This window comes from Haliotis asinina, chromosome 2, assembly GCF_037392515.1.
Source record: "Haliotis asinina isolate JCU_RB_2024 chromosome 2, JCU_Hal_asi_v2, whole genome shotgun sequence".
Classification (NCBI taxonomy): Eukaryota; Metazoa; Mollusca; class Gastropoda; order Lepetellida; family Haliotidae; genus Haliotis; species Haliotis asinina.
The window spans coordinates 5,389,567-5,409,083 of record NC_090281.1 but is presented as its reverse complement, the minus strand read 5'-3'; the positions used below and the strand labels follow the sequence as shown (position 1 = coordinate 5,409,083).

At 41.9% G+C, this 19,517-nt stretch overlaps 1 protein-coding gene across 2 annotated transcripts in view; it reads left to right on the top strand.

Moving 5' to 3' along the window:
* Positions 1-17,749, top strand: part of LOC137273173 (ATP-dependent RNA helicase A-like) — a 34,911-nt gene extending 17,162 nt beyond the window's left edge. For both annotated transcript variants that reach the window (XM_067805662.1, XM_067805663.1), the window contains exons 11-29: positions 4,674-4,751; positions 4,988-5,107; positions 5,583-5,796; positions 6,495-6,577; positions 7,227-7,383; positions 8,108-8,220; positions 8,527-8,740; positions 9,185-9,279; positions 9,930-10,003; positions 10,671-10,823; positions 11,034-11,194; positions 12,125-12,236; positions 13,198-13,365; positions 13,842-13,926; positions 14,375-14,473; positions 15,022-15,189; positions 15,371-15,486; positions 15,636-15,830; positions 16,204-17,749. In XM_067805662.1, coding sequence (XP_067661763.1) covers positions 4,674-4,751; positions 4,988-5,107; positions 5,583-5,796; positions 6,495-6,577; positions 7,227-7,383; positions 8,108-8,220; positions 8,527-8,740; positions 9,185-9,279; positions 9,930-10,003; positions 10,671-10,823; positions 11,034-11,194; positions 12,125-12,236; positions 13,198-13,365; positions 13,842-13,926; positions 14,375-14,473; positions 15,022-15,189; positions 15,371-15,486; positions 15,636-15,830; positions 16,204-16,675 — 2,877 coding nt within the window. In that variant the 3' untranslated portion in view covers positions 16,676-17,749. The remainder of the gene's footprint in view (positions 1-4,673; positions 4,752-4,987; positions 5,108-5,582; positions 5,797-6,494; positions 6,578-7,226; positions 7,384-8,107; positions 8,221-8,526; positions 8,741-9,184; positions 9,280-9,929; positions 10,004-10,670; positions 10,824-11,033; positions 11,195-12,124; positions 12,237-13,197; positions 13,366-13,841; positions 13,927-14,374; positions 14,474-15,021; positions 15,190-15,370; positions 15,487-15,635; positions 15,831-16,203) is intronic.
* The last annotated feature ends 1,768 nt before the right edge of the window (positions 17,750-19,517 follow it).

Sequence of the window (19,517 nt, the reverse complement as noted above, 5' to 3'; positions counted from 1 at the left end):
GGAAACACTATATATTATGTAATTCTTTTTCATGTATTCCTCTGTGGGGTACACATAAGTATTTAAATGTCCATTTTGAATGCCTATGACAGTTTTAACAACATTTGAATAAAATATTTACAAAGCAAAAAAGAGACTCCTGCAGCCAAGTGCAGGTAACTCTAGACTATGACCTCGTACCTTACTTTCCATGCCATCATTCGACCTTCAAGATGTCCATATCAGCTAGAGAGTTGTTGTTGAATTCCTACTAGACCTAAGAGGAGTGGTTTTGAAGCAACTACTGTATTGTTCTCTTTTTTCCCCACATGGGTGAATTAGAGATAGTTTCTGAATGTTTTCATTCATCTTTTGTTGTAACTTTTGCTTGTCCTTGTTGGCTTGCCATGTGCTTGTCAAGATGGCGGATGGTAGTTATGTTGCCATTTTGTATTGGCTTTCATTATCTTTCACATTTATGTGTTAGCGATGTTAGCTTAAGTGGTTATCGCCTATGTGTGTTATTTATCGTATGTATTGGTGCTACAGGGGAAGGTTGTTGCATGGGGTTTTCACTTTTGCAGTTTAAACCTGCAGTGTGTGTGTATACGATGCCTCAAGTAGGGTAATCATCAAGAAAAAGATCACCCATCAAGCACAGTATTTATGCCCAAATCATTTAAGTGCAGAAGAGAGGATGCACTTTTCTGCACCATCTTAATCAAGGCAGGGGTGATATCTTGGCCCAGGAACCATTGTATAAGCATTCAGACAAAAAAGCAGGGGTTAAAAAATCACCATCGCCTGATGCGCGGGACAGGTCAGTTTTCATTTCAGGCAATCAAATAATGTCCGTGGACTACTAGTTATTTTCCGCTTATGTTTTCAAACTGCAAATAAACTTGGATTTCATTTCATATCTGCTCAAAATATAGCTATCAAATTTCACAAATTAACAAAGTAGGTTATCTTTCTTGGCTCTTTATCACTTTTTGATAAGTAATCCAGTAAACTTTAACATCAAATACGCTGTTGACTTATTATTTCATAATTTCATTATCATGATTATGTCATAAAAATTATGGTAAGTGGGACAAGTTACTTTCTTAAGGTCACTTGCCCTATGGCAAGTGGTTTTCAAACAAAGTTTTTAACCCTTGAAAAGGCAAGGGGTCTGGAGCGGCTGCCTCCACTGAGTCAGCTCCTAACAATGTAAGGTCGTCAAGGAGGTGCCTACTCCCTGTTTCTACCCATCTCTGCCCTGTTTCCACTTCAACTGCTCCTACTGTTGCTTCAGCAGCTGTGGTTACATTCGATGCTTCATCAAATTTGTTTCAGCAGCAGATGTTGTCTGTGAAGTCCTTGATTGATACGGGGCTGTCTGGGTTCTTTAAGGACCTCAGCACGCCTGTCAACAGAGGGGATTGGATGCATCTGGAGTAGGTTGGTTGCAGCCTGAAGTCAGGCTTGGAGATCACTCCTAAGCCCGGACAGCCTTATCCGAGCTTTGGCTTTAGTGAATAGCATGCCTAGGAAGCCTCACATCAACCTAGTCGTTGGATGCATACATATACACATCTGACACTGGTGGCACCTTCAGGGGTTTCTCGTCATCCTCCCTAATGGGATTGGTGCCTACCTCCCTTTCAAAATAATGCCCCCACACTTAAGGCCTCATATCACTCCTTAACATCAATTGCGCATGGCTGTCCACTCAGCTTATCTGTCAGTGTTACAAGGACAGCTGGTGGACTTATCGTCATCCCTGCTGGGTGCCGTCATGGGCATGCATCAGCTCTAGCTTTCTGTGGCGTGTTGACTCCATCTCACTTAGCTAGGTCTCATGGCAGATTCTGTTACCGGTTTATGGACATCTGGTTGCTCAGGGCGCTCAGCCAGCAATTAAGCAGGGATTCCACACATCAAGTGATGGATATCCTATCAAGCTCAAGAAATCTGAGAGCTTGTTCCAGTGCAGGATCTGATGTTGTTAGGGGCATGTTTCAATATGGAACAGGGGATTGTCTCCCTAATGCTCTCAACCACGTCTTCAGTGTTCTTCAGTTTTCAAGTTGCCCTGGGCATTAGCTCAGGTTTGGTTACTAGGCATCTTGACGGTGACTGGATGTGGTTTGGCATGCACGCCTGAGGATGCAACCTATACAGCACTCGGAGTGTGCTGGTGTGTCAGCAGAGGGATTCTTGATCCCTTTTCTGCAGATTTAGCCTCTGATTTGGAATTTCTACAGTCTGGGTTCAAAGCTGTTCTAGCAGCTTCAACTGTTCTTGGATATTATTTGATGGCACACCGTTGGGGCAGCACCCTCTTGTTCAGCTCTTTTTAGCAGGTGTGGACAGACTCAGTCCAGCTGTCCGACGCACCAGTCACCCATGGGATCTGTCAATTGTTCTAGATTGGCTGTCCAGCGGGCAGGCCACATTCACGCAGTGTTTGCAGATCCAGCGCAAACTGTTTTCCATAACAATAGAGTTATTATTAGGTTGCCGGACAGTTACTGTCCTAAGAGGGATTGTTCTTTCCACGTTTCAGCTCCTGTTGAGTTTCCTGCTTTCAGGCAACTATCGCTGTCTAGTGCCCCTTTACAGCACAGCCATGTTCAAGATGTGTGCAAAAGCTTAAGGCCTATATCAGGCGAACAGCCAGTATCCATAGGAATAATCAGTTGTTTTGCTGTTATGGCAGGGTAAGGTGGATCTCACGGCAAAGAAACAAACTATTTCCTGGTGGATTGTTTCATCTATTTGTATGGGTTACACTCATAAAGGTATGTGTGCCACCTGAGGGTTTGAAGGCCCCTTCAGTAAGGCGGCCGCTACTGTGAAGGCATATGCTGCAGTCCTGCCTATTGAGGAGATCTGCTCCATGGTTATTTGGAGCCCAACCAAGTACGTTCATACGTCATTACCAACTTGAAAGACACTTCAGGAAGCATGCTCAGTTCGGTCATTCAGTTCTGTCTTCTGGGCAGGTCTTCCACCTCTCTAGCCGATTGAGCTTCTAAGGTTTTTGAGAATGCACCATTATCTGCTGATCTAACTGATGATGGGTATATAAAACCTTTCTTCCAATCCCCTTGGTGTCAGGTTCTATGGTGGTGTTTTTTATCCATTATACTTTGCATTCCTCCCGTACTGCTCTATGGCCTTGAAAACTTTTGCTTGGATTTATTGCTAGAGTCCCTTATTTCTCTTCAGAATAATTACGGGAGGGAGGGGGGATTATCTGAGCAGTTTACATTTGCGATTTTTTACATTCTTAAACATAATGTGTTCGACCCTGACTGTGGCTCATGCCCCCTGCCTGATTGGCAGTGTTGGACAAGTGGCCAGGTAAGGGAGCCTTTCCGTTATTTCTAGTTAGGGAATTCCTCTTATTGTCAGGTTGTTTGATACAGACAGAATACTGCTGCCTGGATCAGTCTTTAGGAGTCTGTCTTATGCTTACATGTACCCCAAGGAGGACAATATGAAAAAGAATTGAACTATCCCTATAGAGGTTTCTGATTCTTTGAATATAGTCCTCCTTGGAGTACGGTCACTTGCTCCCCCCCCCCCCATTCTGTCTAATTACATTCAGCATGGAAAGTGAGATACAAGGTTATAGTCTAGAGTTATCGACTCTTGGCTGCGGGGAGACACAGGGCCCAGTAGGGAGGTCTCACAACACAAAAACATAGTTTTTAATGTTGTAAATATTTTATTCATATATTGTTATCCCCCTCCGGCATATAATGCTGGAGCATAACTCAGAAACCATTCAATATTTTTAGACCAAAATTGATAGATATAATAATCTGAACCTATGGTTGTGCCTTTTGCTATTTACAGATTTTTGGCATTTTTACTTTTTTTCTTTTTCCATGGAATGTTTTGGTCTTAGTTTAATGGTGGGGTCGTTTGAGCAGAACTCAAAAACTGTTTAATATCTTTCAGCAAAACTTGGTAGATATGTGTGGTAGACCCCAAAGTGGTGCCTTTTGCTATTTACACTTTTTTGTGATTTATCATTTTCTTGGTTTCGATGGAAAGCTTTAGGACTTTGTCTCAAAATGGAGGGATGGGCTTCGTTTCCGGAGCAGAACTTAAAAACCATTCAATATTTTCCTTCAAAACCTTAGATATATCAGTCAGAACCTATAGTGGTGCCTTTCACTATTTACAGGATTTTGTGATTGATGATTTTCTCGGTTTCCATGGAAATGTTTCAGATTGGTGCCTTTTGCTATTTACAAAGTTTTGGCATTTTTTTTATTCACGTTTTCCATGCAAACAGTTTGGACTTAGTCTCAAAGAGGAGGCATTAGCTTCGTTTCCGGAACACAACTTGAAAACCATTTCATATCTTTCAACAGATCTTGGCAGATATATGAGAGAGATCTTGAAGTGGTGCCTTTTGCTGTTTACAGATATATGGCGTTTATCTTTTTCATGATTTCCATGGAAACACTTCAAACTTAGTGAAAAAGGGCATCAAGTAACCTTGAGATGATTTGTCCTTTCAAATAGGTGGGGGCCGGGGGGATATGTCATCTTCTGACGACTCTTGTTACAGCTGTCATAGGGATTTAAAATGGACATATAAATGCTTATATGTACCCCAAGGAGGACTATGTTCAAAGAATCAGAAACCTCTACAGGTTAGTTCGAATGTTGAGTGTATATTTTGCCATCAGGCCAGCCTGGAACAAGTGAGCCAGGATCTGTTCAACAGCTCTGAGGACCAGCGAAACCGTGACGAGGAACTTCAGAGGGTACGTACACTCAAAACTTTTTACCAAAGACGACAGCACCAGGAGTGGTGATCGATTCAAGGCTGCTTCAGATGCAAAGCTGGTATTTGTTGCTACATTTGTTTGGCTGTGTAATATCTGAAAGGGTCACCTGTGATAGTCTGCTGGTGTTAATAGATTCTTTAACATATGAATTGTTAACTGAATAATTTGATCATTTGAGATGGTTATGATTTGTTTGTGAACATGTTTTCCAGATGATGACAGAGCGGTCCAAGTTGCCGGTGTTCGAGTCCCATGACTACATCCTTCAGACCATACAGCGAAGTTCGGTGACACTCATCCGAGGGGAGACAGGCTGTGGTAAAACTACACAGGTGAGTAGAAATGACAGTATGCATCAAGGAGAGACAGGGTGTTGTGAAAGTACACAGGTGAGTAGAGATGACAGTAGACGTCAGGGAGAGACAGGCTGTGGTAAACTACACAGGTGAGTAGAGATGGCACGAGTGGTTGGAGATGACATGTCACTTAACTGTGAGATTGGATAGGTTGATTGGAACATGGAAATGGTTTTGACGGACAGAAATGGTCTACAAGCAACCAGTGCCAGCTGTAAGTGACATCTAAATGAATAAGGTGGACAGATTACACAGTAAAAACAGGTTGATGAAATAGTGCCAAGGTTAACAGGACAGGAAGGAAACACATCCTCCATAACTTCACTTTGTCTGATTTGCGACTAGTGTTTAACAACATATCATAATTATTCTTGCAAACCCTTTCTCTATAAATGTTATACCATATGAGTCTTTACCTCTCTCACTCATTCATATAATGTTGACCTATCAGGTGCCACAGTTCATCTTGGACCAGATGGTGAATGAAGGTCGAGGTGCGGATTGTGGCATCATTGTCACACAGCCCAGGAGGTTGAGCGCTGTATCTATTGCTGAGCGTGTCGCTGTTGAGAGATGTGAAAACCTGGGAATGTCTGTTGGATACAGTGTCAGATTTGAGTCGGCCTTGCCCCGACCGTATGGAGCTATGCTGTACTGTACCGTTGGTGAGTGTCCTGCCTACACCACACACACATACAAGCTGGGTTTTCCTGGGTCAGTGGGTGGCCTTTTGGTGAATGTGCTCACTTCTCACAGCAATATTACTGGTTTAGGTCGTCACATAGGTACAGTGTGTGAAAAACATTTCTGGTGTCCCCCGTCTTGATATTGCTGGAATAATGGAGATTGATGCTGATCTCCATTTCAGTGAGTCATTTTGACATTGTAACATTTTTGCATTGTGTAACCATCCACGGCCACCTCATAACAAAAGATGTGAAAATATGGTACTTGTTGGTCCCTACCTGATACTTGTCAATAGTGGGTACTGAAAGGACTGGTTGGTTTAGATTCAGTTAATCTGAGTGGGATATTGATGCTTAACTGTGGCATGGTATCTCTGTTCACTTGCGCTATAAAACCAGCTTAAGTCTAGGCAAGTACAAGCAGCCATACATACACACACATGCACATTGTCACGAGCGAAATATACAAATACAACATTAAACCTCACCTCACCGATCCGATCCGATCCGATCCGATCCGATCCGATGGTGTGCAGAGGCTCTAAGTAGCCATACAAGTTACTGGGAAACAAAAGTAATGTTGGAGAAAGCTGTATTGAGAGTCAGTAGGACTACTGCTGAGTGTGAAGTCAACCGGTATTATTGAATGTATTAACAACAACATTGTTCATGTCCAGGGACTCTGCTGAGGAGGATGGAAGGAGGGTTGAGAGGAGTGTCTCATGTCATCGTTGATGAAATCCACGAGAGAGATATCAATGTAAGTAGTTTCTTGTAACACATGTTATTTTGCTCGATGTTTTACTAATCTGTGATATCGAACAAATCCAGTTTCTTATCTAAACTGGTAATGTGACTGCTGATAGTTTTTTCTTACAAATGCTTTGCTGGACCAATAAGCTGACAGTCAGTTGAGGAACTAATAGGCATAAATCACCATTCAATGGCTGTATATAAAGTATACACAAAATGTTTACACAAGAAGCATGACTATGTCCCATCTATAGAAATCTGCACCATGTCTCTATAGAATGTTATGGGTTAAGAGATGGGGAAGTAGGGTGTCAGGGCGTTCACCAGGTACATGTACATGGGTACACTGTGAGGAACCCATTTCTGGTGCTCCCCACAGTGATATTGCTGAAATATTCTAAAGGGTGTGTAAAACTTCACTCCCCCACTCTTTCACTCACTCGCTCACTCACTCACAAACAATGGAGATATTATGTAGACGAGTGATGTCTTTCAAACCGTCAATCCTCCAAATGGAAGCAATGCAATGTTATTTACCCTGATGGAATGGGTTATTGCTCTTGAACTGGTTTGTCAGAGGCAGGCTGTTTATTTGGAGACACTTGTAACAAGATGCATTGACACAGTGGATTGAGACACTGCCTGCTCTATTGCAGACTGACTTCCTGCTTGTACTGCTCCGGGACATGGTACATGCCTACCCCGAGCTTCGAGTGGTGTTGATGTCTGCGACTGTGGATACATCACTCTTCCAGGACTACTTTGGAAATTGTGAGGTGGTGGAAGTGTATGGACGAGTCTTCCCAGTGCAAGGTAAGAACTAGATTGTACTTGGCATAATGTCCGTACTAGATCATACTTGGGGTTGTGAATCAAAGGGACTGTGTCACATGGCGCAAATACAGAAATCGATCATACTTGGTACAAGGTCAATACTGGTAATACTTGGTACCTTGGAGGAATATCTTCACCTTCACCTTTCATTCCCTTATTACAGTGAATGCTGACATAAGTAAGCAGCAGGGGGATACAAAGTCTTAAGCAAGTACAGCCCAGCACATCATAGTGACCTGCTGATTTCCATAGACTGTACAACATGTTAGGTTGTTGTAACAAATATTGACTGATTGATTGACTACCTCTCACACTATTTGTTCTGCCAGTATATTTTTGATATACTTTGCTGATGGTATTCCATGGTTGTGGTGACTTGGATAATGATCCATGATACACTTCATTTTCTCCCATGAAAACTCAAGGCATGGTTGTCTTTGAAGCAAATAAAGCCATCCTTTATGTTTGTACACATGTAAACATTTATCACGTCACATTAAAACTCACCTTGATAGGCAGCGTCTTACTGATGTGAGTTCGCCTCTGGGGACTGCAGATACCTTTGAACTAATACTTCAGCTATCACAGACCATTATTGTTAGGCTACTGTCACTGTGAATACCTCACTTTAACACTTTCAAGCATGTTAAGTTTGTCTTTGGATGATTGATTGTACAAAGGATGGTCACACATTTCTCTACAGAGTACTACCTGGAGGACTGTATCCAAATGCTCAACTTCATCCCTCCTCCAAATGATAGGAAGAGAAAGAAGGGAGGGGGCGGGGATGACCTACCTGGAGATGATGACCAAGAGGTTAGATTCTACATGGATCAAAACACCAACACCATAAATAAGTTTCCAATTTCCTGACACATGTTAATTGGAGCCTCATCACCATACATTTTAACTGCCACCCTGGCACTGTCAGTGAGTGTTACACAAGAGTAGACTATTTGTGCCTTACTGTAGAAATCACACTAGTAACTTTTCAAAAACCAGAACCACACATGGTCTTACACTCCCATCAAAGTTTGGTTTGAACATGTTCCAGAGTAATTCATTGTGGCATATTGGACAGATGTTACTAAAACTTGCTCATCCTTTAATGTGCTTCTGCAGGAGAACTGCAACCTGATTCTGTCAGGGGACTACAGCCCACAGACCAAGGTAGCCATGTCACAGCTCAATGAGAAGGAGCTGTCATTCGAGCTGATCGAGTCCATTCTGCGTTACTTGAAACAGCTGAAGGTGCCAGGGGCTGTACTGGTCTTCTTGCCAGGATGGAACCTCATCGTCTCCCTACAGAAGCACCTGGAGGCCAGCCCAGAGTTCGGTCAGTCACAAAGGATTCTCAGACTTGATACTTCTGCCTCATCTCATCTTGCAAGGCAGTGGGTGGATGGGTGGGTGGGTGGATGGATGGATGGATGAACAGTAGTAACAAGTGTTGTGGAAATTTAGTGTCTGAATGGGCGATGGGTGGATTGTGGATGGATTAATAGACAGACAGTAGTAACAGAAGTGTCGTGGATATTAAGTAGGTGGGTTGTCAGTGGATGGATGGATTGAGAGAGTAACAGACGTGGAGTGAAAGTTTAGTTGGTGGGTGGTTTGTGGGTCATGGATAGATGGATGGACAGACAGACAGAATAGTAGCTGTAGTTTTGTTGTAAATTTGATGCTAACTTTTTTGTACTTCTCATTGCCTGTTTGTCCAGTATACAAGAGGGTCTTGAATTTGGTGACCACTTAACACTTTCTTTCCTTGTGTTTCCAGGAAGCTCAGCGTATCGTGTTCTCCCCCTCCACTCCCAAATTCCCAGAGAAGACCAGCGCCGAGTCTTTAATCCTGTACCGGAGGGAGTCACCAAGGTAAGGGACTTCAACTCAACTTCAACAGGTTCCTAATACAGTGAAACCATTAAGTGTTGACTGGAGTTAAACAACTGGCTGGAATTCTGGACTTTCACATACACCAAGTTGTTTGCTCCATGTTTGGGGTGTTTAGGCCAGTTGTTGAAACAATATTACAATAATGAGTGACATGACCTCTTCCAACAACATGGAATCTGTATTTCTGCTGAGCCTTTGACCTCATACCAGAGGGATGTTGTGATGACTAATATCTCTTGAAAGACATTACCCACATCTGTGAAATTTGTTAAATAACTTTGTTAATGATTCTTTCAAAATACAGTGGCAGCTTTTCAAACATTGGACATCAAGAATAGAGTTCAGCCACCTACTTTTTGGTGGCCTCTTGTATATCAACACCCAGTAAGATTAGCAACTGAGTTTGAGTTGTGTCACTACCCAGAGGTTCCTAACTGACTGGGTCCCAGCACCTGCCACTTACTGAAACACCGACTGGGGTGTCATGCTTGCCATGTATGTCATGGATCCTCAGAGTCTGATCCTGCTGTCAACCATTGGAGTATTTATTATCTGTTTTAAAAGCCAGCTTCATTAAACTGAAATGTTCCAGACTGCAGTATTAAATCAGACATATTCAACTATTTCAGATCATCTTGTCGACCAACATTGCTGAGACCAGTGTGACAATTGATGATGTTGTGTTTGTCATCGACTCCTGCAAGTAGGTTATGTAGTGTTGATTATTTCTACTATTATGATAGAAAACCTGCTCTCATACAAAAGGTGGCTCAAAAGTCCATCAAGGTGTGGTACACTTACTCCACCACAGTTGGCATTTATTGCGTTGAATAAGCATGAAAACTTGTGAACAAAAATAATAAAAATAGGTTGTCACCTTCCTTAGCATACAGTCTCCAAACACAAAGTGATTGCTCACAGCACTTAATCAGAATCTGATAATCATAACCCTGGTAAACCCAGGCTGCTTGTTGAGTGCTACAAGGTTATAGTCACATGATTTTGTCTAAGCGAGTACCAATTTTCTGCTGGGTAAACAAAGGCCATTTGAATAAACTCCCTTTCTAAGGTGAGACCCCATCAAATGTGTTTCGTTGTGGGGCAGGACTGAAATGCTAGAAACTCTCTTGAGTCAGGCTGCCAAACAAGGTCATCCGTCCAAGGACTGTCCGACCTCAATGTTGCTTAACTTCATTGATGCAACAAACATGCAGACACAGGGAAAGAGAGAGAGAGACACACACACATACACACATACACACGTGCACGCGCACGCACGCACGCACACTACAGACACACACATACACATCAAGACAGGTACCTTACACACAATTGTTTTGGTGACTAAACCTCTTGTCCAACAATTCCAGGGCGAAAATGAAGTTGTTCACCTCCCACAACAACATGACCAACTATGCCACTGTGTGGGCATCCAAGACAAACCTAGAGCAGCGACGTGGGCGAGCAGGGCGTGTCAGACCTGGATTTGCTTTCCACCTCTGCAGCAGGGCCAGATTTGACAAGTGAGAGTTGTTTCATTTTGAAATGTCAGTGGGGGTTGTGAATCAAAGGGACTGTGTCAAATTTATGTCTCGATATTGATGGAATATTAGTATAAGCTAGGTTGGACCCCTCTCACTGACTCCCACTGCCTGTGTATTAATTCACTTTCTGTGTAGTTGCTTTTGTACCACTTTTGAAAAAACAGAAACTTTTGTATGTTTTCTTCACAGATTGGACCAACACACTACACCCGAAATATTCCGTACACCACTTCATGAACTGGCACTGTCAATCAAGCTGCTGAGACTGGGTCCGATTGCTCAGTTCCTGGAGAAGGCAGTCGAGCCTCCACCCCTCGATGCTGTCATTGAAGCTGAAGCAACACTTCGAGGTGGGTGAATTGATGTGACACGTATCACATTCCTGTCTCTGTATTGTAGGCATGGCCGAGTGGTTAATGTGTTTGCTTGTCACACCAAAGGTCAGGCTTCAGTTCCCCTCAGGGGTACAGCCCATTTTTGTATCACAAAACCCCATTGTGTTTATTTAAATGACACTTTTAAGTTGGCTTGATGGAAAAGGGACATAATTCTATTGATATGCAACCTCTTTATGACAAGGGATGTGACATTTGGGTGAATATTTAAAAAGATATAACTGAGTAGGCAAGATGAGTATAACATACCAGCAAGAGATATAAACAGTTTGATCTGAAGTGGGTATATAGGAGCATCATACTTCAACTCCAAGAAAGACTCCATCAGTTACTGTTGTGTTACCGGTCAGACTCTGATACATAATGCCAGATGTGTCAGATGTAGCCCACATTATATTTAAGATTACACTGTCCCAGTTAAGTACAGATTCTGGTACTTATGTTAGGTTGAGTCTCACCCGGGATACTGTAAATACCCTGAATAAACTGTTACAGTTAAAACTTTCAGACTGTCTGACTGACTGTCAGAGACAGGCATCCAATTGCAAGTGCACAAAGCCAGCGATCTTGAAGAACCAGAGGCCTGGGTGGGAGGGGGATGTTTTGTTCACTAACCTGTGTGGCACAGTGGGGTAACCTAGTGCTTAAGGCTTCGCTTGACCAGTGTTCATTTCTTCTCATGGGCACAGTGTGTGAAGCCCATTTCTGGTGTCCTGTGCTGTGATATTGCTAAAAGCAACATGGAACCTAACTCACTCACTCACACTTTGTACTGTGTCTTTTTTGGCTGATTCCCCCATCAGTAATAACCAACATTGTCTTTGTAGGATGAGTACACACTTTTAAGCCTTCCATTGTATTTCTGAGATTATCTGTATGTTGTAGATATGCGAGCACTGGACGCAAATGATGAGTTGACTCCCCTGGGAAAGATCCTTGCTAAACTTCCTATTGAGCCTCGGCTTGGCAAGATGATCATTTTCGGATGTATCTTTTAGTAAGTGTTTGCATCAAAGAGCATGATTTGGGGTTTTAATATATGTCACATGGTATGTTTTTGATGAACTGTAAAGTTAGCAACCATTAGCGTCAGTAAAATGTCTTAGAAAAGAATGGTAAATAGTTATTATTGGGAGCCTAAACATTGTTTTTTTTGTCAACAATATAGCGAGATAATGTTTTATCTGACACATTGAGATGTCCACAGTCTTTATACGATACCTGGGTATCAGGCTAATTGCCCCCTGGACAACTGCCTCCCAGACAACTGCCCCCTGACAACTGCCCCCCATCCATTGTGCCCCCTGGACTGCTGCCCCCCGTGTTAATAGTCCCCCGGACTACTGCCCCCGCCCCCCATCATAACAAAACACACAGACTAAATGTTATGATGTTATCTTTATTTATAGCGCAATATAATACCACAACACATCATCTTTAGATTCAGTACAAGTTTCAATTCTGGAAGGTTCTGTTCAAGGGTCTCAAAGGCAGTTGGTGTTGTTATTATGGGGGGGGCACTTTCCAAGGGTCAATTAGCATGGGGGGCAGTTGTCCAGGGGGGCACAATGGACGGGGGGCAGATAGCCAGGGGGCAGTTGACTGGGGGGCAGTTGTCCGAGGAGTAGTTAGCCTAGACCCGATACCTGGTATTAAAGTTGGATGTACCTTACGTCATTTCCATTCAAGAGATAATAGCATGTGCTATTTTTTCACAGTAACAGTCGCAGAAAGGAGCTAAGAGGTCTTGAAAATCAGTGCTGAACATCCTTGACATTTGAGATTGCTTAACAAACAGGCTCTGCTTGAACTATTTATATGTACTTAATGGAGCTTTGAAAAAAGGGTAAACAAGAATGACAAATCCACTCACTCACTGACTCACTGTTCTATAAAGCTTATTGACCAGTGTGAATTGCTCTTTAGTTGTGTATGTTTAGAATGGTTCTTTCCTTCAGTGTTGGAGATGCAATGTGCACAATAGCTGCCAGTACCACATTCCCAGAACCCTTCATTGTCCCGGCAGACCGGCGGCGCCTTGGGTGGGTTCACAAGAGTCTAGCCGGGAGCCGATTCAGTGACCATGTGGCATTACTCAATGCCTTTCAACTATGGGAGGAGGCCAGGTACTGAGACTTTTACCATATTTTCAAGTAGTTGTCGCAAGTTTGGTCAAAAGTATCATGTTCCTCGCAATATCCTGGTTTCTTTGGAAGCTCAAGGTTCTTATGTGGAAGATATTTGAAGTTGTAAAGATGAGTGAAAACCAAGTACTATGGATATTAAACTTCTGTATTTCAGTGAGTGGGCTGTTAGTAGTATGATGTTAGTGTTTACACCAAAATGTTGTGCAATGATTTTATGACATAATCATGATTTTAATTGTGAAAGAATAAACCAACATTGATGTTAATGTTTCGTGGATTATTTATGGAGAAGTGATAAATAGCAAAGAAAGATAACCCAGCTTTATTGTCATTGTGAAATTTAATAGCTGCATTTTGAGCAAATATGTGAGGTAATCCCAAGAACAGCGATGAGATTTTAGAACTCCTGAGTGACACAAGGGAGACTACTCACAATTCGACTGGGTGTGTTTCAGATCAGGGGGCGAGGACAGTGAGATGTATTTCTGTGACCAGAAGTCCCTCAATCTCCAAACATTACGCATGACATCTGAAGCAAAGGTATCTCTATCAGAATCACAATTTCCTTATCACGTTCCGGACTGAAAATGTTAATAAACATCACTATAAAAATTGTAGCCAATCTTCATTTCAAGTTGTTTGCTCAACAGCAAAAGAAATGCATTGAATTTCTTTTTCAGTTCAGTATACGTCACCCATGCTGCTGTATCACGATAGTATACTTCTTTGGTCATGGTCATTACACAAAATCTGATGATGAGACAATCAGAGAGATGAGATGCTAGAGGTCTTTAGATTCCCATAATGACCTTGCCAAGAGAAATCAATTGTTATGCCGAAATTCATGACACTACCAGCAGAACTTGGCTCTAGTACTTCAAAAACTGCGCAATAGTTAGAGTATCATAAGGACTAGTAGGTACATGCCATTGGAGTGTTTGTTACTATGTTACTATAAATGTTGCTGTTTTGTTTCTGTGCTTGACAGAATCAGTTGAGGGACATCCTGTCAAATGCTGGATTTCCAGAAGAGAGCCTCATGCCCATGGGCTTCAACTTCGTGGGGCCAGACAACAGACTGGACATTGTGAGTGGTCATTCAAAGTGTATCACTTCTAAAAATCATTTAGAGACTGATCAAGGGGCTGTGGGCTTTCCTAATGGTTAAAACATATGCTGGAGCATTGCTAAAAGTGATGAAAACTATACTCACTAACTAAACTTATCTCAATCAGCCTCTGCTTTTTCAGCTGCTCAATAGAATTATGCAGGTGGTAGGACACAGGGAGCTGGTCATTTTGTTCATGATATCAGCCACTGGATAGATGGGTCCAGATTTGTATCAAACAGGACCTGTGAAGAATTCAAGTTAAAATTGATCTTCAGTAACCCATGCTTTTAAAGAGGCAAGTAATAGGGTCAGCTGGTGAGGCTCGCGGTTTTGGTTGACACATGTCATCGGTTCCTAGATCGATGTTCATGCTGTTGATCACTAGTTTGTCTGGTCCAGACTCGATTATTTACTCACTGCTGCCATATAGCTGTTATATTGCTGTGTCCAGTGTAAAACTAACCTAGCTCACTTGTCATACAACTGCAATGTCAAGCATGAAGTACTGTTACCATGTGTTCCAGGCTATCACGCTGCTGACCATGGGCCTGTACCCCAACGTGTGCTACCACAAGGAGAAGAGGAAGGTGCTGACCACAGAGAGCAGAGCTGCCCTCGTACATAAGTCATCAGTCAACTGCAGCAACTTCGAGGTCAACTTCCCATCACCCTTCTTCATCTTCGGAGAAAAGGTTAGTACCAGACCTTGTAAGCAGCTAGTGAGATTCAAGATGCTAATAAGAGGCTTTTAGTGATGTTGATAATGGCCATCATGTACATAATTCTTTTCTGTTTTGTGTCGTATAACATCCTCTGTTGATATCATCAATGATATATCAGATTTAAGACTTTAAACTGATGTTACTGCTTCAGATCAGAACCAGAGCTGTTTCTTGCAAGCAGATGACAATGGCCACACCTCTACAACTCCTGCTGTTTGGAGCACGAAGTGTCACTTTACAGGGAGACTTGATAGTGCTAGACAACTGGTTAGTGTCACTTAACAGGGAGACTTGAATGCTGAGGTGTCACATTGTTGCTAGGATGTCTTTGTGTTAAGTTAGAAGTCATGATGCTACTGTGAAGTCATTGTATTGCTGGGAAATCATTCTGTCACTGAGGTATTGTGTCTTTTCAGGATCAACCTTCAGATGGAATATGAGTTGGCAGCTAGTTTGGTCGCATTGCGTCCATTGCTGGAGGCCCTGATTGTGAGGGCGACAAAGGAGCCAGAGGGTGTGTCTGAGCCGGGGCCTCAAGAAGAGTGTCTTTTGGCTGTGCTGAGGGCAATTTCACGCCCCCATGCTGGCCGATTTGGCCTCAGCCAGGAATCGTGAGTACATTTAAAACAGTCCTTGTATCCTCTTGCTGTCTCACAGTGATGAAAGTTTAGGTTAAATCCTCTTGAACAAGACATGTTCTCCCAAACTGGTTGTTAGAATGCTGTTTGGGCTGAGTGCTGGTAAAAATGTTGATGACATCAGTTTCACAAAAATATTTGCCATGACTGAAACTCTGGAAACACAGCATTAAATCCAAGTCATTCACATGTATTACAGTAAAAGTATGCATCATATTCTTCCCTGTGTAATTGCTGACATTTCCAGTCATGTTACTTGATTAAACTGCCTATCTGAAGATACAGTTTTGAAGTTCTGAGCACTTCAGTTGTCAGTAGATTTGAAATCATGATTCTCTCTCCACAGGGGTGGCAACAATATGCGAGGACCTCCAGCCAAGGTGCCCCGGATGGGTGGTGGGGGGTTTGGAGGAGGAGGAGGATATGGTGGAGGTAGAGGAGGGTACGGAGGTCGTGGAGGAGGAGGGTACGGAGGTCGTGGAGGAGGAGGGTACGGAGGTCGAGGAGGAGGATATGGAGGTCGTGGAGGAGGATATGGAGGTGGTAGAGGTGGAGGCTATGGAGGTGGACGATCAGGAGGATATGGAGGTGGCGGTTACGGAGGTGGTCGGGGTAGGGGAGGAGGAGGTGGATTTGGTGGGGGTGGGAGCAAGTATGGAGGAGGAGGGGGATATGGAGGTGGGGGTGGATTTGGCCGTAGAGGGGGATTCCACAATGAGCAGCAAGGTGGCTCTTGGGGTGGAGGAAGCAGTAGTGAGGGTGGCAGATTCTCCTTTGGAAGAGGCAACAGACAGTTTGGTGGTGGAGATGAGGACTAAATTAAAGAGGAACATCACAGGTCAACAACTGAGAGCTTACGATGTTGTTGATCAAGAAACCATGAATCTGTTACAAACTATGACACTCTGGATTGGACGTCTTCATGAAGTTTTTGTTCTGTGTATAGAATGTTTACATTGAATATGTCTTTATTTTCAAGGTGAAGATGTCTGTCTGAGACTAATCTTGAACCTAAGAGTGTATCTGAGCATTGATTTCATGTAACACTACATCAGCATACCATACACAGTCTGGACAACCATCTCCATTTCCAGAATCTTTGCATTTTGTGCAAATCTCTTGAAATATTGAACCATTGTTATTAGCGTGAATATTTTATTAATTTTATCTGACAAAATGGACAGTAATTAGTCCAGTGTATGTGTTTTGATACAGGAAGTTTCATAATGATTTCAAAATGGTAACTTGCATATCTTGTGATGAGATTGTTGAAGTGCTTGTTGAGTTTGACAGAGAAGATGCAAGTGAAAGATGATTTCATAACTGTCGAAACTATTCTGTATTGCTAATACTCTATGGTGATACCTTACTTGACATACTTAGTACCCAAATTATACATGACTGAAATGTCCGTTTTGTATTGTTGCATCATGTTTTAAATTATTTTCATTATGTGTTGTAATTAACTGCCATTAAGTAATTCACATCATATCAATTTATTGGTTAATGATACCTACCTTACCAACATTCAGTGATAGTCATGTAATCTGTCAGACTTATCAGTCTGGTTGCCTGGCATTTTCCACTTTTAAAACATTTCGTGAACTATGTGTTAGAATGCCAATTTAAGGTTCTTAGGTGTTGCAACATTGTGTGTATGAAGCTGTCAAACATGTAGACAGCACTCATCATTGTTTGCCTTGAGTGGCACAGTTACTCTACTGTGGAGAGTTGTGTCCCTTGGATGATCCCAATGCAATGACGTCAGCCTGATAAAGTTTGACACCCACTGTTGTCTCCATGTTACTGTGTTGAGTTTGTTTACAGGATATGACCAGTTGTGCTTAATATTATTTTTGATCGATGTGTGAAATAAAATTCCATGAACAATATTGATTTTATTATTTTATCATTGAAAGTTGGACACAGGAGTTCAGATCAGCTGCTTGGGCTGTTGGTTGGTCATGGAGGAAAATGGCAAAGAGTGTTTGTCCACTGATGAAGACTGGGGTGATGTTACATTGAACAGTGGAGTGGGGAACCGACAGATGACATTATATGGCACACAGTTACAATGAAATATTCCAGACTGAATCATGACAGGAGCTAAACCATGCCTAAAATGCATGAAAAGGGATGGTTTTTAGGCTTTAATGGACAAAGTAAATCAGGGATATTGGCATTTTTATTATTGATATTTTATCAGTGTGTCAGTGAGTAGATAGATCATTATTCATAATTTCAAAATTAACATATATCCCTAACTATTTTTGTCAAGTATATATCCGCAAGTCTATGACCCAAGAAAAAATATTTTGTCAAATCTATTTTATGTGAACATAAGAAAATCAGCCAGAGTGAAAGGGTTTCTATCCTCCCATGGACAGGACACACTTTGAGGTAAAAGAAACACACCCATAGTGGCATGGAACCAAACTCAGCAGTCTCTCACTTCAACTAATGATGTGGATATTGTCTTGACATAGTGATGACTGCAGCGTTAATCCCAGGTGAAGCTTTGACTACAGGTTAACTAAAGAATGTCACTTGAAGCTCTTGGATTTTATTAAACTATTTGGTTTGTTATAAAAAACCTGAAAAGTACCATTATCTGTTTTAGCTCTGAATTTATCAATGCAAGCTACATTAAATTAGAAGTTGCAACTTTTACTGTGAGTTGAGATTTACTTATGTATTATTGCGTTTAATGGCATGTGCCTGTGTGAGTATGTCTGGTTGTTACAGAACCAATAGGCCCCAGTTTAAGATGTGTATCCCACAGACACAGTCTGTGAGTCAACACTGAACCAGCTTATGTGGTATAGCCTCTTCGTACTGAATGTGTGTCCCCTTCTCTTTTATTGCTGAAATATCACTGAAAACAACATAACAACATATTCACTCATTTACTCTCCTGAATATCAGACAATTTTCATGGTAAACTGTGCTTTGTAAAGACTAAGTCATTATTCTTTGTGTATATGTATGTAAGTTTCCATGCATCACTATCTTATTCTTTAAAGATAAAAGCATACCTTTAGAAACCTAAGTGATGTGAATAGATTGCCAAGATTCTTTGGTACTGTGTAGAACATGCTGTTTCATGACTGGATGTTAACTGAAGGGGCAGGTCTTAAGTTGCAGTCTTGCTCTGTACAATAATCCGTGGAAATCGATGCATAAGCAGAGTGTTACAGTTGGAAGTTAGAAACTGGCCAGTATGTTTTTGTATTTAAGGAAATGGGGCAGTGGGGTAACCTAGTAGCTAAAGCATTTGCTCTTCACGCTGAAGACACAGGTTCAATTCCCCACATGGGTACAATATGTGAAGCCCATTTCTGGTGTCCTCTATGGTGACATTGCTGGAATAGTGCTATAAATGGTGTAAAACCATACTCACTCACTATTCATGGAAATGTGAATGTTGAAACCATTGTGGCTAGTTTCATAAATCTTCATTCTTAAACAGTTTTCAAATACATTGATAGCAGGATCTTTCTGATATGTGGGGAAAACACAGTTTCATAAACATACTGATGATTTTCACCTGATCTCTGTTTGAGAAATGTTCAAGTCAATGTTAAAATGCCATATTTTATTTCATGAGTTACCATACCAAATAAACCTTAGTTTTATTACAGTTAGTTATTATGTTATAAG